This window comes from Bison bison, unplaced genomic scaffold (genome assembly GCF_000754665.1).
Source record: "Bison bison bison isolate TAMUID 2011002044 unplaced genomic scaffold, Bison_UMD1.0 scf7180017864216, whole genome shotgun sequence".
NCBI lineage: Eukaryota > Metazoa > Chordata > Mammalia > Artiodactyla > Bovidae > Bison > Bison bison.
The window spans coordinates 553,280-567,854 of NW_011494788.1; the positions used below are offsets into that span (position 1 = coordinate 553,280).

A 14,575-nucleotide genomic window follows, 5' to 3' on the forward strand; every position below is an offset into this window, starting at 1 on the left:
TCTCTCAATTCCTCTAAATTCTTAACCACTGGATCAAAAGTCTTTTAAGGCATTTTAAAAGCTTTGGGACAAAAAGAGTTAGCATTAACTCTTCAAAAATGTTAATGACTGTAATCTTATTGATATAGCAATGTCTCTGTCATTTTTATCCAGATTTTCTTCTTTTATCCCCTTACTTTCTTTTTTTTTTTTTAATTTATTTTTGATTGAAGGATATTTGCTTACATTATTGCATTGGTTTCTACCAAACATCAACATGAATCAGCCATAGGTTTACCCATGTCCCTTCCCACTTAAACATCCCTCCCAGCTCCCTCTCCATCCCACCCCCTAGGTTGTTTTCCCCTGAGTCATACGGCAAATTCCCATTTGCTGTCTATTTTACATATGGTAATGTCCGTTTCCATGTTACTTTCTCCATACCTCTCACCCTCTTCTCCCTGCCCAACCTTGTCCTTAAGTCTGTTCTCAGTGTCCGTGTCTCCACTGCTGCTTTTGAAATAGGTTCATCAGCCCCAACTTTCTAGAATCCATATATATGCATTAGTATATGATAATTGTTTTTTTGACTTACTTCACTCTGTGTAATAGGTTCTGTGTTCATCCACCTCATTAGAATTGACTCTGTCTCCTTACTTTCTTAAAAACTAAATAGCATATGATATCTTTTAGTTTGGTCACAATCAGCAATAGAGTTGTAGTTTCTCATAGATTGATGTTTCTGTGATAATTGTTGGTTATTCATCATTACCATGAAAAAGGTTGTTTATTATATGAAATTTATGTGCTTGAACATTTTATTCTGGATATTTTTATACTTAATATTTTATATTGATGTAAGCCATTTACTAATAATTCCAAAACATGCAGTTACATTTGTAGTACCATGATTAATAACTTCACAGAACTTTAACATTTGTAAAGTAAAATGTTTGAAAGTAGAAAAAAACTTTGCCTCTTCTTTATATTGGACATTTTTTCATTTTGCGTAAAATATTTTGAAATAACAGTTCTCTTGGTCTTAAGTATTTGAAAGAAATAAAGTAGGGACTTCCCTAATAAATATTTCTTTTTTTAAGGAAATAAAGTAGGGTCAAATGGTTAAGACTGTGTTTCCACTGCAGAGGGCGTAGGTTCAATCGCTGGTCAGGGAACTAAGAGCCTACATGCTACATGGTGTGGCTAAAAAAAAAAGAAGCCTGGTGTGATTATATTTTTAAAAATTTTAAGAAATAAACCAGAAATATTCCATTAAATTCATTCTAGAATAGCCCTCCTAAAAATAAGGAATCAGGTAAATATCTCTCATTTCATTATATCTTCATTTGAAACTAATTTGGGATATTGAAATGTGTCCAAGAATTAGGTAATAGTTTAGTAGCCTATGAATTTGTTATTTTATTATGCATTATCTGTGTCTGGAAAAGGAAGAAAATAGATATAACTTATTAAAAACCTATAATTGGAAATTAAATAACATGATTTTTAATTTGATCTCTGCTGATGCTTTTTATAGCACTAAAGCTGCTTTACTCTTCTCTGACCATTTATAAAATATAAAAAATTTTATATGACAAACTGTAATTAAACTTATATAAGGCACTTAAAAATTTTACAGATGAGGGAACAAATTGTAAATGCTCTGCATGTATTAATTAAATTAATACTCATCTGTAATATATGTATAAATACATATTGCATTTCTAATTTATTGATTACTGTATTTAACTAACACTTTGATGGCCCTACAGAGAAGAGCTTCAAAGAAGCTTTTGATCTCATTTAAAATACAGAACTATTCTACATAGAGCAGATAATGTAAGACTTAGATGACCCAGTAACAAGATTTAGTGGTAAAGCAGAAAGAGCTCTAGGGAAGAAACAGGAAAAATCCATTGTGGGAGCAAATATCAGGGGAAATCTTGCTGAAAAGAAGGGAGAAGAGACTTTTTTGAAAGAGAGAATGCATAAAAGAACCCCAGGTGATTAAAAGCATCAGGAAAAGTCTTAGTGACCATGAAAAAGATGGACTGTTCAAAAGAAAGAGGGATCCAGCTCACTGGACCTTGGAATGTCTGGGGGAAAGTCAGAATGTGTAGTTGGAAAATTGAGGCCAGTTGTAGAAGATTGAATTAGACTTAGGTGGCGCTAGTGGTAGAGAACCTTCCTGCCAATGCAGGAGAGGTAAGAGATGCCAGTTCCATCCTTGGGTCGGGAAGATCCCCTGGAGAAGGAAATCACAACCCACTCCAGTATGCTTGCCTGGGAAACCCAATGGACAGAGAAGCCTGGTGGGCTAGAGTCTATAGGGTTGCAAAGAGTTAGACATGACTGAAGCACCTGAGCCTGCATGCATAGCAGGACACAATTTCTAGTTTTTGATTGAACATAAAAATGAGTAGTGAGTTTCATGATGTTTGTGTATGCGTGTGTGTGTGTATGTATATATACACACACATATGTATGCATCAGTAAACAGGGAAACCAATTTTTCTGATATCAGGAAGCTTATTTTCTGGTAGTATGAGACAGAAAAGACATTTAATGATTCTAATGTCTTGATTTCTTGTGAAGGATCAAGTGAAGGATTCAGGTTAGGTAAGAGAAAAGATGTGAGATCATTTTGGAGAATGCAAAAGTGGCCAAGTAACATATAATAGAACTTGTAATAGGCAATATGGAATAGCCATGTAGTCGTGCATTTTAAAAGGAGTTGCTCAACACAGTTGCCACTGTTTATTCAACCATGTTCAGCTGCCTGAATGAAGGAAAGGTGTAGGAAAATAATTAGCATCGATTAAGGTCAGGGTTGGAGAAGGAAATGGCAACCCACTCCAGTGTTCTTGCCTGGAGAATCCCAGGGACGGGGGAGCCTGGTGGGCTGCCGTCTATGGGGTCGCACAGAGTCAGACACGACTGAAGCGACTTAGCAGTAGCAGCAGCAAGGTCAGGGCTCTTCTAGAAGAGCACAAGAAAGAGAGAGTGGAACAGAAAGTCAAGAGTGTTTTCAGTGGAGTACTTTTAATAATAATGGAGTATGGAATCTAAGGTAGGTTGGGATGGAAGTGGGTCATGAAGGGGATGATATAGAGAAAAAAATGTTTGGGAGAGTGGATTGGCAACCTTTAGAAGTGTAAAGCATTTTAGTGAAATTAACTTTTACCTTTAGTATAGTAGGTAAAGTGAAAGGTTAGGTGGAATGACCAGAAATTAAGGTGTTTAAAGATGAGAAGGTACAAATATTGATGAAGATATCATCAAGGGATGACAGAAGAGCTAATAATTGATGCAAGATGCACAAAAAAAGTCACTGGAGCTGAGGAGGCACAGCAATTCAGAGCCTCCAGTGCCTTGAATAGAATAGCTGTGTGGATGCCCAAACCAACAGAGTGGTGGCAGGGGTAGGAAGGGAAAGGATTACAGTGAGGGGTATTCTAAAACCATTACGTAATGAAATGCTAGTTGATGACTGCCACAGAGTAGACAGATGATGGTAAAATTAATGACAGGAGCTTCAGAGGAGTTAGATGTTATTGAGTTAGTTAGTATCATCCACTTAATGAGCCTGAATTTGACCAAACTCCAGGAGACGGGGTTAAACAGAGGAGCGTGGTGTGCTATACAGTCCACAGGATCGCAAAGAGTTGAACATGACTTAGCGACTGAACTACAACAGCGTTAAAGCGACGAGAAAAGACTGGGAAATGGCTAGGTAGAAACTGCCTCCACTGGCAAAGAATGCGAAGGGAAATTTCTAAGAAAAGATCGAAGCTGATGGACAACGTGCTCCTTTGGTTGTTGTTGTTCATTAGCTCAGATCAGATCAGTCGCTCAGTCGTGTCCGACTCTTTGCGACCCCATGAATCGCAGCACGCCAGGCCTCCCTGTCCAACACCAACTCCCGGAGTTTACTCAGACTCATGTCCATCGAGTCAGTGATGCCATCCAGCCATCTCATCCTCTGTCATCCCCTTCTCCTCCTGCCCCCTATCCCTCCCAGCATCAGAGTCTTTTCCAATAAGTCAACTCTTCACATGACAAAGCCAAAGTACTGGAGTTTCAGCTTTAGCATCATTCCTTCCAAAGAAATCCCAGGGCTGATCTCCTTCAGAATGGACTGGTTGGATCTCCTTGCAGTCCAAGGGACTCTCAAGAGTCTTCTCCAACACCGCAGTTCAAAAGCATCAATTCTTCGGCGCTCAGCCTTCTTCACAGTCCAACTCTCACATCCATACATGACCACAGGAAAAACCATAGCCTTGACTAGACGAACCTTTGTTGGCAAAGTAATGTCTCTGCTTTTGAATATGCTATCTAGGTTGGTCGTAACTTTCCTTCCAAGGAGTAAGCATCTTTTAATTTCATGGCTGCAGTCACCATCTGCAGTGATTTTGTAACCCAAGAAAATAAATTTTGTTACTGTTTCCATTGTTTTCCCATCTATTTGCCATGAAGTGATGGGACTGGATGCCATGATCTTCATTTTTCTGAATGTTGAGTTTTAAGCCAGCCTTTTCACTCTCCTCTTTGACCCTCATCAAGAGGCTCTTTAGTTCCTCTTCACTTTTTGCTATTAGGGTGGTGTCATCCACATATCTGAGGTTGTTGATATTTCTCCCAGAAATCTTGATTCCAGCTTGTGCCTCATCCAGTCTGGCATTTTGCATGACATACTCTGCATATAAGTTAAATAAGCAGGTGACAGTATACAGCCTTGACATACTCCTGTCCCGATTTGAAACCTGTCTGTTGTTCCATGTCCTGTTCTCACCTTTGGGTACAGTGGTGGAAAGATTAGAAGATAGAAAAGACTGACAAATTGAATTAAGTTGTGCACAGCATGTACGCTGTGATCCAGGTGATGATGCAGGGGGAATCGGAACTGCTAGTTTGTCAGGGCGAATGTCAGGTATGTGAGATGTTTATTTGGGATGGTGTCTCAGCAGAAGGTATTAACTGCTGTAAATTGAAATGCATGGAGCCACTAGGATACTGGTCTCCTCTGGAGCTCCTAGGTGGTAGTGGCCAAGGAGTGCAAGAATGCCAGTTCAGGAATCTGCTATCCTGTGAGCAAGAGGTTCCGAGAGGTGGGGCTATGTTTGGCCAAGCTCAGACCATCTCCCCACCAGCAGGTGAGCTCTGCCTCTTCTGTTTGGCAGCTCTCTGTTGAGTCTCCAAGAACAAAAGCCTTTCAGAAATCTAAACCTAGACACTCAGACTTAAAAAGAGTAACTATAATTGTGTATTGAGGGAAAAAACGAAAGACCAGGGGGTGGCAGAGGAGGTTGCTATTGAACAACAGTGCCAGGATGCTTTGTGTGCTGGGAGAAGCCTTTTCTGTTTTGCCTGTAGACTGCTGTAACTGAGAATAAAGATACAATGGTTTTATAGAAAACTTGTCTTTTGTTGCAGGGAAAATAAAGCAATGACATGTCGTTAGCTTTTCATTATTTGATATGAAATAGGAATGAGGCAAGCTTCATTGAAATTACTCTGACTTCCACATACAATTTAAAAATGTTTAAAAAGTTGAATGTTCGAGGATAGATAATAGCAAAAGAAAAGTAATTCAGGAATGGGGTTGTTCTTTGAAATATAATTCTATAGGTAAAATTTACATTTTATAAGAGTCTTGAACTTATGAAAATGAGGTGCTATCCTCCTTTTTAAATCACTTTAGATAGGTAACATTATATTATAGTATTGTAGAAAGAAAGATCAGAGTAGCTCAGGGTTCCAGAAAGAACAGAGTAATTTGAAATTACTTCTCTCATGGTGTATGTGTATGTGTGGGTGTGTGTTAGTCACTCAGTAGTATCTGATTCTTTGTGACCCCATGGACTGTAACCTCTGTCCATGGAATTCTTCTGGCAAGAACACTAGAATGGGTTCCTTTCTCTGGGGGATCTTCCCAATCCAGAGATCGAACCCAAGTCTTCCACATTGCAGGCAGATTCTTTACCACCTAAGCCACCAAGGAAGCCCTTCTCTAGTGATAACGTCTTGAAATATCAATCCTGATAAACATCAGTATTGAGTAGAGAGTAGTTTAATCCTCAAACCAGTGTACTAGTTAACTTTTCCAAATTATCTTTAAGAGCTTTATTAAAGATGGAAAACATTTATGCATATATTTGTAACTCATCTTAAAAAATCAATACTTTTGATCAAATAATACACTTGACTGCTCACAATCTGTTTGCTTCTTTTTCTTTTTTTTTCTTACTACATTTATTGACTTGAGGGCTGGTAGGGATATTGCAGAGACAACTTTTCTACTTTGATGCTCTCAAGCTGTACTCTTCTAGAATTACCCCCGATGGGCTCAAAACTGCTTTTACATTTTACTTTTTGCATGAAATGTTTCCCTTTCAATGTCTTATCACTATGCTGCCCGACCTGTCATCTACCTCACTTCCAGCTTAACCCATCTTAGTTTTGCCTGCCCTTTAAATCCTTCTATCAAGAAACTTCTCCAGTGAAATTTACCTTGAATGTCTTAAGATAACTGAAAAGTGTGTAACTGAGTGAGAGATTATATATCCTCTGAGTCTCTGTGGCCCATTACCACATAAATATGTTATCCCTTTTTTCTGTACCTATCCTAGGTAGGTATTTTCAAGTATAAACACTACAGGAATATTCCTTTATTTTTCCCCTGCTCATTATTTCCAATGAAAGTGATACCTTTTTTTTAATTAAAACTAAAGAACAGACTTAGTACCCATCTGAATAATTCTATAAGAAAATGGATAAAAAAGAACAGAAGATGTTAGTTATAATCCAGTTGAGAAGTGAAATTAATGTGTTTGCTCATTCAGCAAATATTTATTAAGACTTTACTCTGTGTGACCATTGCTCTCAGTGCTGAAATACAAAGATAAATGGAAACTGCGTTATGTATCCCCACCACATGCAATAAGTGGTATAAATACATACATATGAACTTTTCAAGTTCCACATTTACAAACTCAAGTTACTGGTGAGGAAGCTTCCATTTTTATTTATTAAATTTTTTTAAACATGTGCTATAGCTCTCCCATTGCACTCTGATCTGAGGGCTGTATAACTGGCCTGAGCTCTACGGTGCTGTTTTGTTGCATGTATGAGTAATTCATTAACTGAGAGCTGAGAAGAAATGAACCTCCTAGTTCATAGGAACGTGGATGTCATGACACTTTCTGTGTAACTCCATTAAACTTCCTCTCTAGGTGTTATGGCTTTGGAATGTTCCATTTTAATCGGATCACAATCTCTTAACCTTAACTTGCACAAGGTTAAGGTATTTGAACTTTTTATAAGAATAAATGGATTCCCATTGTGGAATCAATTATGGATGTGAAAAAGAGTTATCATTGTCTTATATATATCTAGTACAAGCTTGTGGAGATGGTGATAAGGCACTTTCAGAGTTTTATATTAGGAGGCTTTTTGCTTTCAAAACAGTAAACAAAGTAGAATTGAAATACTAACATTTGATTGCTGCTTCCTACCTGAACACCCTGGGTATGTACCAGGTGATATCTAGGGAATCTATATGGCACCACTGATGCTAACCTCATTCTCCCCTCCAGTCTCCAGATCCCTTGACCTAAATTCTGTGTCTGTTTTTTATCAGTCAGTTAAAAAAAGTTACTGACTCAAGAATTTCAACCACCCGGGAAACAAAGACCCCTCTGCTCTTTCCCTCTTTTTCCCTGTTAAAAAACAAACACATGTCTTCCTGCTTCCCTCAAGGCTAAACAAATGATATGAATGCTCATTTAGTCTTTTAAAAAGATTAAAGACACATCATAAATATAAAACATAAGGAAAGTAATAGATAATAGTGTTAAAAAAAAAAAGCATGGAGTCAGGTAGTAAATAGGGTAGAGGGAAGGGAGAAGAGAATTTATAATGTAAAATCAAAGTCAAGGTAAGCTTCTGTACTTGAGAAAATTAACTCTGAGATTCTGGTGAATAAAGCAAGAAATTGAAGCACAGTGGGTTCTTAACAGATTTTGAAGGGAAACAATATTTTTCCTAGCTCTAAATTATTAGAAGAATTTATCACCTGGGTCTAAAAATAGCAGTCAGTGAACAATATAATAAATGAAGATAGCATTGCCAATTTTATTAAGAGTCCTACTGGCACTCCTTAGATCTTTCTTAGATAAATTATACTTAATATGTAAAAGTTGCAGTTAGCATTCAGACTATGATTGCTACAATTTTTAAAAGCCTATGATAATATTTTCAAATGCGTTAATACTCTGCTACCCACTACCTCCCTACGTCATTAGTTCCCTACGTCATTACCTATAGTGTTCCAGCTGTTCACTAAAATAGTTAAAACAGTCATTAATAGTACAAGTTTCCCCCACTATAGGAAAAATTCTAAAAAGCTACATGCAAACCCTAGAATCTTAAATTGGGACATACAGGGTCAATTATTCCAAAAGATGTCAAATTCAGCTGTTTATCACCATTTCCCAGCAAGCTTTGTCAAAATCAGATTCCCACATCCACAGTTTCGCACATCCAGATCCCCAAAATTCTCGTGTATTAGTTCTAGGTACATGCCGAGAAATCTGTTTTTTGTTTGTTTTTTTGTTTGTTTTTTCAAAGAAATTCTCCTGCATTATCAGACATTTAGGATTCCCTAATCTGACCCATTATCCTATCTAATACAGTTCAGTTCAGTTCAGTTCAGTTCAGTCGCTTGGTCGTATCTGACTCTTTGCGACCCCATGAATCACAGCATGCCAGGCCTCCCTCTCCATCACCAACTCCCGGAGTTCACCCAGACTCACGTCCAGCGAGTCAGTGATGCCATCCAGCCATCTCATCCTCTGTCGTCCCTTCTAATACAGGCATCTCCAATTCACATTTCTGGAAATCAGTGGCCAGACCATGTTGAGGGGTAACCCTGACTCCATGTAAAATGATGTTCCTTTTATTGAAAACTTCTAATCATAAAATCATATTTTTCTACAAACAATGACTTTAAGGATATTTCATTTCATTTCTGGAGAAGAAAATGGCAACCCACTCCAGTATTCTTGCCTGGAAAATCCCATGGATGGAGGAGCCTGGTAGGCTACAGTCCCTGGGGTCTTGAAGAGTCAGACATGACTGAGCAACTTCGCTTTCACTTTTCACTTTCATGTGTTGGAAAAGGAAATGGCAACCCACTCCAGTACTCTTGCCTGGAGGATCCCAGGGACAGAGGAGCCTGGTGGGCTGCCGTGTATGGGGTCGCACAGAGTCGGACACGACTGAAGCGACTTAGCAGCAGCAGCAGCAGCATTTCATTTCTTACTAAACTTTCATTGTGTTAAGGGCTACTAACCCTTCTAAATATCTCTGTTTTTGTAGTCTACATCTCAAATATTTAATTGTCTTATGAAAAAATGTAAATGCATCAGGGGAACTCTATTAAATGACACATGACTATTCATCTTTAAAATGTATATATTGTAAGTTGAGATATATTTTATCAAAGCTGTCAGTCTTATATGTCACCTATTTCTCATACTAAAAAATTCTGAACAACTTTATATCAGTAACACTGTTAAGTTGATATCTTCATCTAAGGTAAACCTTAATTAGATACATTGTTTTTTAACATAATTTGGAGTAATTTACTTACAATAATTATTACTATTTTGAATGCTTCTCTAAAAATTCTGTCTCTAGGAAATTACAGCTCAGATGTTTAGGATGTGACCTGAATTAAAGATCTTAAATTGTTTAACATGAATAATGAATGACCAGAATAATTTATGAGTTATACATTTCAAATTAAGTGAATAGCCAAGAAATAGAATTTCACATAAAACATTGAATATATTCTTGTAAGAAAGATTCATTAGATGTGTATGAGTCCCATGTGGTAAACAGGGCTATATATGAAATGGGATGAAAATAAACTTAAGGGAGAGAAAAATAAATTAATTAGATCTGTCATATTTCTCAAGGGGAAAGAAACATACGACAGAGCAGTCACGTTGTAACGGAGCCTTAGGAAGGCTAGCTGACTATGGAACTATTTTCTCCATTCTTCACATTTTTAATATAAATTGATTGGGTTTCCAATATAAGCAGTCTTTGGGAGAACTGAGGAAACCACTCGATGAGGCCTCTCATTCAGGGATGTCAAAGCCATTTCCTTCTCCAATGCATGAAAGTGAAAAGTGAAAGTGAAGTCGCTCAGCCATGTCCGACTCTTCGAGACCCCATGGACTGTAGCCCACCAGGCCCCTCCGTCCATGGGATTTTTCCAGGCAAGAGTACTGGAGTGGGTTGCTATTTCCTTCTCCATAAAGCACGTGTAGCTGGAGGCAATGTAATTTCTTCACACAGGCTGGTATTCGGAGATTTCTTTATCAGTGCAGAGAACAAAGGTTAAAAAGCTGCTTCATTCCAGGGGACTCCGGAATCAAGAAGCAGACTCGGCACCGGGTCATCATTCAGCCGCCAGCCAATGGAGGCAGGGACTGCGCGGATCCACTCTATGAAGAGAAGGCCTGCGAGGCCCCGCAAGTGTGCCAAAGCTACAGGTAACGGGCTGAAAGAAAAGCCTTGTGAGCAACGCACTGCGCGAAACACTTCAGGTCCTACTCTTTCCAATGTTAAGAAAAGGAGCCAACACTATATGCAGACTCACTGGAGCTGAGGATGTGTATGACTGTGGGCACCATCTCTTGCCTTTTTTAAAGAGCTGCTTTGCTGCCAAAATCATCTCCAGGGACACAGATACTTGTGTAAACTTCCAAGTTCTATTTTTAGCTTCGGGAGCTTGAGGAAAATTCTTTTGTTGATATAAATTATAGGAAATGCAGAAAAGTGATTAATAATTATGAAACATGTGCTTTCAAGAATAGCCAAAGCAGTCCTTCCTGAGCTCCAGAGAGCACATGTTCTTCATGAATGCTGGCATTCTTGGTCACGAAATGACATCTTCATATCAGTGATATTAATACGATGTCTGTTCTCTTCATTTCTGGTCACCTCAAGGGAATTAAAGCTACTGAAGCTATACATATCATCATCGTGATAATTATTAGAGAAAAGTTTTTTTTTTCCGTAACTATTTTTAAAAGGTACCAAATTAAAGCTTGATGTAGTGAAAATTTGCAGTCCTGACAAAACTTTCAGTGCCAACAAATGAAATATTATGGCATCAACTGATGGAATGTGTGATCACAAAATAATAATTTAAGATGAAATTGATGGCAAGTTTGTCATCTTAATTTATCTGTATTTAATTCTTAGATGACAGACAATATAATTGTATGGTTACATGATGTACATTAACTATTAGCCCAAACTTATTTATTTGAGGGATTTGTTTTTGTGAAGTATATTATAAATTGCACCTTCTGTGTTACCCCTATGATGCTAATCAAAAGAGCATTATACAGAAGGCTCATGGCTTGAATGCAGTTGTACAACTTGATTATAAAATAAATATACCTTTTTAAAATGAAACACATCCCTTCTGATACTATCTGCTACATTTGCTGGCAATCCTAATCATTAAAAAGGCTAAATATGGCACTTGCCTGGTGGTCCAGTGGTTAAGGATCTGCTTCCACTGCACGGGGTCACAGGTTTGATCCGTGGTTGAGAAACTAAGATCCCACATTCTTCATGATGTAACTTAAAAAAAATGTTTTTTAAATAATTTGACATTTTTAAATGCTAAATACTATCAGTAGAGTTCATTCTTTAAGGAATTGATTGTGATAGACCCTTGTCTCCACTGCCATAGAAAGTACTTTTATATTTAGTGCTGCTTTTTATAATTCCTTGATGAAGATTTAAATTGAATTTGGATAGGACCAAAGCATTGTCAAATTCCTTTCTGTAGTGGTCAAAGTCATGGCTCCTTGGCGTTGTATCACTGTGATTTCTCTGGCATGTTTGCTTCTTCTCTATGCGGCTTCTGTTCTTTCCGTGTAGGTGGAAGACTCACAAATGGCGCAGGTGCCAGCTTGTCCCTTGGAGCGTGCAACAGGACAGCCCTGGAGCGCAGGAGGGCTGTGGGCCAGGACGGCAGGCAAGAGGTGGGAGGCCCCATTCCACACTTGATTTGCTTCACATTTCTCCAGCATCACTAATTTAACCACTAGCTAGCCTGTAGAGTTTGTTATTCTGATGCCACACTAGGCAAGCAGAGCAGAGCACATAAAAATCTGCTACTATCCATTCAACCACACACCAGAACACGGAGACCTGTCTTTTAAGTTGTGTCCCTTGTTCTTTGACATTAGTAGTTCATTTGTCATTGTTGTTGTTTTAGTTGCTCAGCTGTGTCCGACTCTTTGCGACCCCATGGACTGTAGCCTCCCAGGTTCCTCTGTCCATGGGATTCTCCAAGCAGGAATACTGGAGTGGGTTGCCATTCCCTTCTCCAGGGGATCCTCCCAACCCAGGGATCGAACATAGCTCCTCTAATTGCACTTCCGTTCATGCTTATCTGAAAGATGATCAGCATGTACAGTGCAGCTTGTTCTTGTTGTTGTTCTTGTACTTAGTTTTTGGCTCATGGTATTCCATAACACTTCGCTTGTCACCTTAACAATCAATAAGATTCTTACATCTTTGCCCATATGCATTATGTATGTGCATGCATGTAATGTAATATAATTGGTTAACTTTCCCAGAAATTCTCAGCAATGCCTTTCTTGTCATTGTCATGGCTACCCCCAATTCGGTTCATATTTAGTACTGATTTTTAAATGGCAAATTTATGTACTCAAAACCTGCCATATGTGGAGTGCAATCTGTCGACACTGCTAGATAACATGGTATCTTGCAGAAATGAAATATGGAAATATTTCCAGCTTTCCATGATTATTTACTAGATATTATGGATAATACTTTCACTCCAAGCTTTGAACAGTGTTCTTTATACATGTAGCAAATTCATTCTGTAAAGAGTACATGATTCTTTTTACTCATGCTGCTTATACATTTAATTCCAGATACATATTTAAAATGTATTTTGAATATGTAATTGAATACACAGCCACCTTTCTTTAATTCATAAAAGCATATTTTACACCCTCATTTGTAGTTACATATTTGATGATATTGCGAAAGTGTGAACATACAGAACTGGATTCCAGTTTTTGCTGATTTCATCTGGGACCCCTTTTCTTTACAGAGTAAAGGTTGCTTTTTTTAAATTTGAAAAAAAAATAGCATCATTTTTGGTAAGAATTTTCTATTTTGAAAGTCATTTTAGAAATCTTCATTTGAAACATTTAGTTTACAATTAACATTAACTAGTTAGTGATTTTCAGGATTTTGTTTTAATACTTATTTTTCATTCTGTATCCTCTACCATCAGTGTCGGCTAAAAAATAACTCTCTCCCTTCACAGTTTCAGAGACTTAGGTATTTAGAGTGGAAAGTCTTTCTCCCCATTTCAAACCATTCATGAGAAATTGAGTGATATAAGGATTTCTTGTCATGCCCTACTAATTCCTCCTTGAATCAAGTATACATTTGCATACAGTCTGGACCCTGCATAGAGTTAATAATGAAAGCAGGCATGCGTTTAGGAATCAAGAAACCTAAATTTTAGTCCCAGTTCTTTCACTCACACAATGTGAGTTTTATTCATCCCTTTGCCTTTCTAGGTCTCAGTTTATTTAGATGGGGAAAAAAAGAAAAGAGGACTGGACCAAATGATCTGTTAACAATTTTTTTTGTATCCTACAATCTATGCACAGATAATATCCTGCCATCAAAGTGTGACATGAATTTAGGTAAAACAGGTGAAAACTATACTTTTGCAGGCACTGAGGGAATTCTAAGATGTGAAAACTGCACAGGGTGAAAACAGGTTTAGTTTTGAACACTTTTACTTGACTGCACAACCTGGGTTTATTTGTTTCCTCTCTCTCAGGCTGAGAAAGTGCTGATCCTTACAGTGCTTTGCACATAGTGAAAGTGAAAGTCGCTCAGTCATGTCTGACTCTTTGTGACCCCATGGACTATACAGTCCATGGAATTCTCCAGGCCAGAATGCTGGAGTGGGTAGCCTTTCCCTTCTCCGGGGGATCTCCCCATCCCAGGGATCCAACCCAGGTCTCCCATATTGCAGGCGGATTCTTTACCATCTGAGCCACATGGGAAGCCCTTGCACATAGTAAATCTTCATTAGATGCTAATTCCTTCCCCTTTCCTGATAGATCGTGGCCTAATGAATATGTGCATAGATCGCTGTAGGCATAAAAGCAACAGTATTAACAAGGTCTTTAGTTTTTTATTGACACAGTCTGTATATAACATTTCTTTTGGTGATTACCAGTGATCTTTTCATTTCCAAATCTAAAAACCTCTGCTTATTCCTCTTCGTAGTTGACTGTTCATTATAACAAGTAATGTCTGCATAAATATACTCAGAAGAACCCCTTTAAATTCTGTATGAAGATAATCTTTTTATTTGTTGCCTTGATAAAGATTTTATTTTTCCTCAAAGCCTATACTCCTACAGAAGTATGAAATGGAGAGAGTTAAGAGTGAGGAAATATCTTGTATTATTGGTAGAAAGGCAAAGAATTCTTTTGTTGATGGTCAT

At 37.9% G+C, this 14,575-nt stretch overlaps 1 protein-coding gene across 1 annotated transcript in view; it reads left to right on the top strand.

The window, feature by feature from the left end:
* THSD7A (thrombospondin, type I, domain containing 7A) overlaps positions 1 to 14,575 on the top strand; it is a 487,905-nt gene that overhangs the window by 399,509 nt on the left and 73,821 nt on the right. Inside the window, exons 11-12 of the mRNA XM_010845433.1 lie at positions 10,409 to 10,541; positions 11,947 to 12,050. Coding sequence (XP_010843735.1) covers positions 10,409 to 10,541; positions 11,947 to 12,050 — 237 coding nt within the window. The remainder of the gene's footprint in view (positions 1 to 10,408; positions 10,542 to 11,946; positions 12,051 to 14,575) is intronic.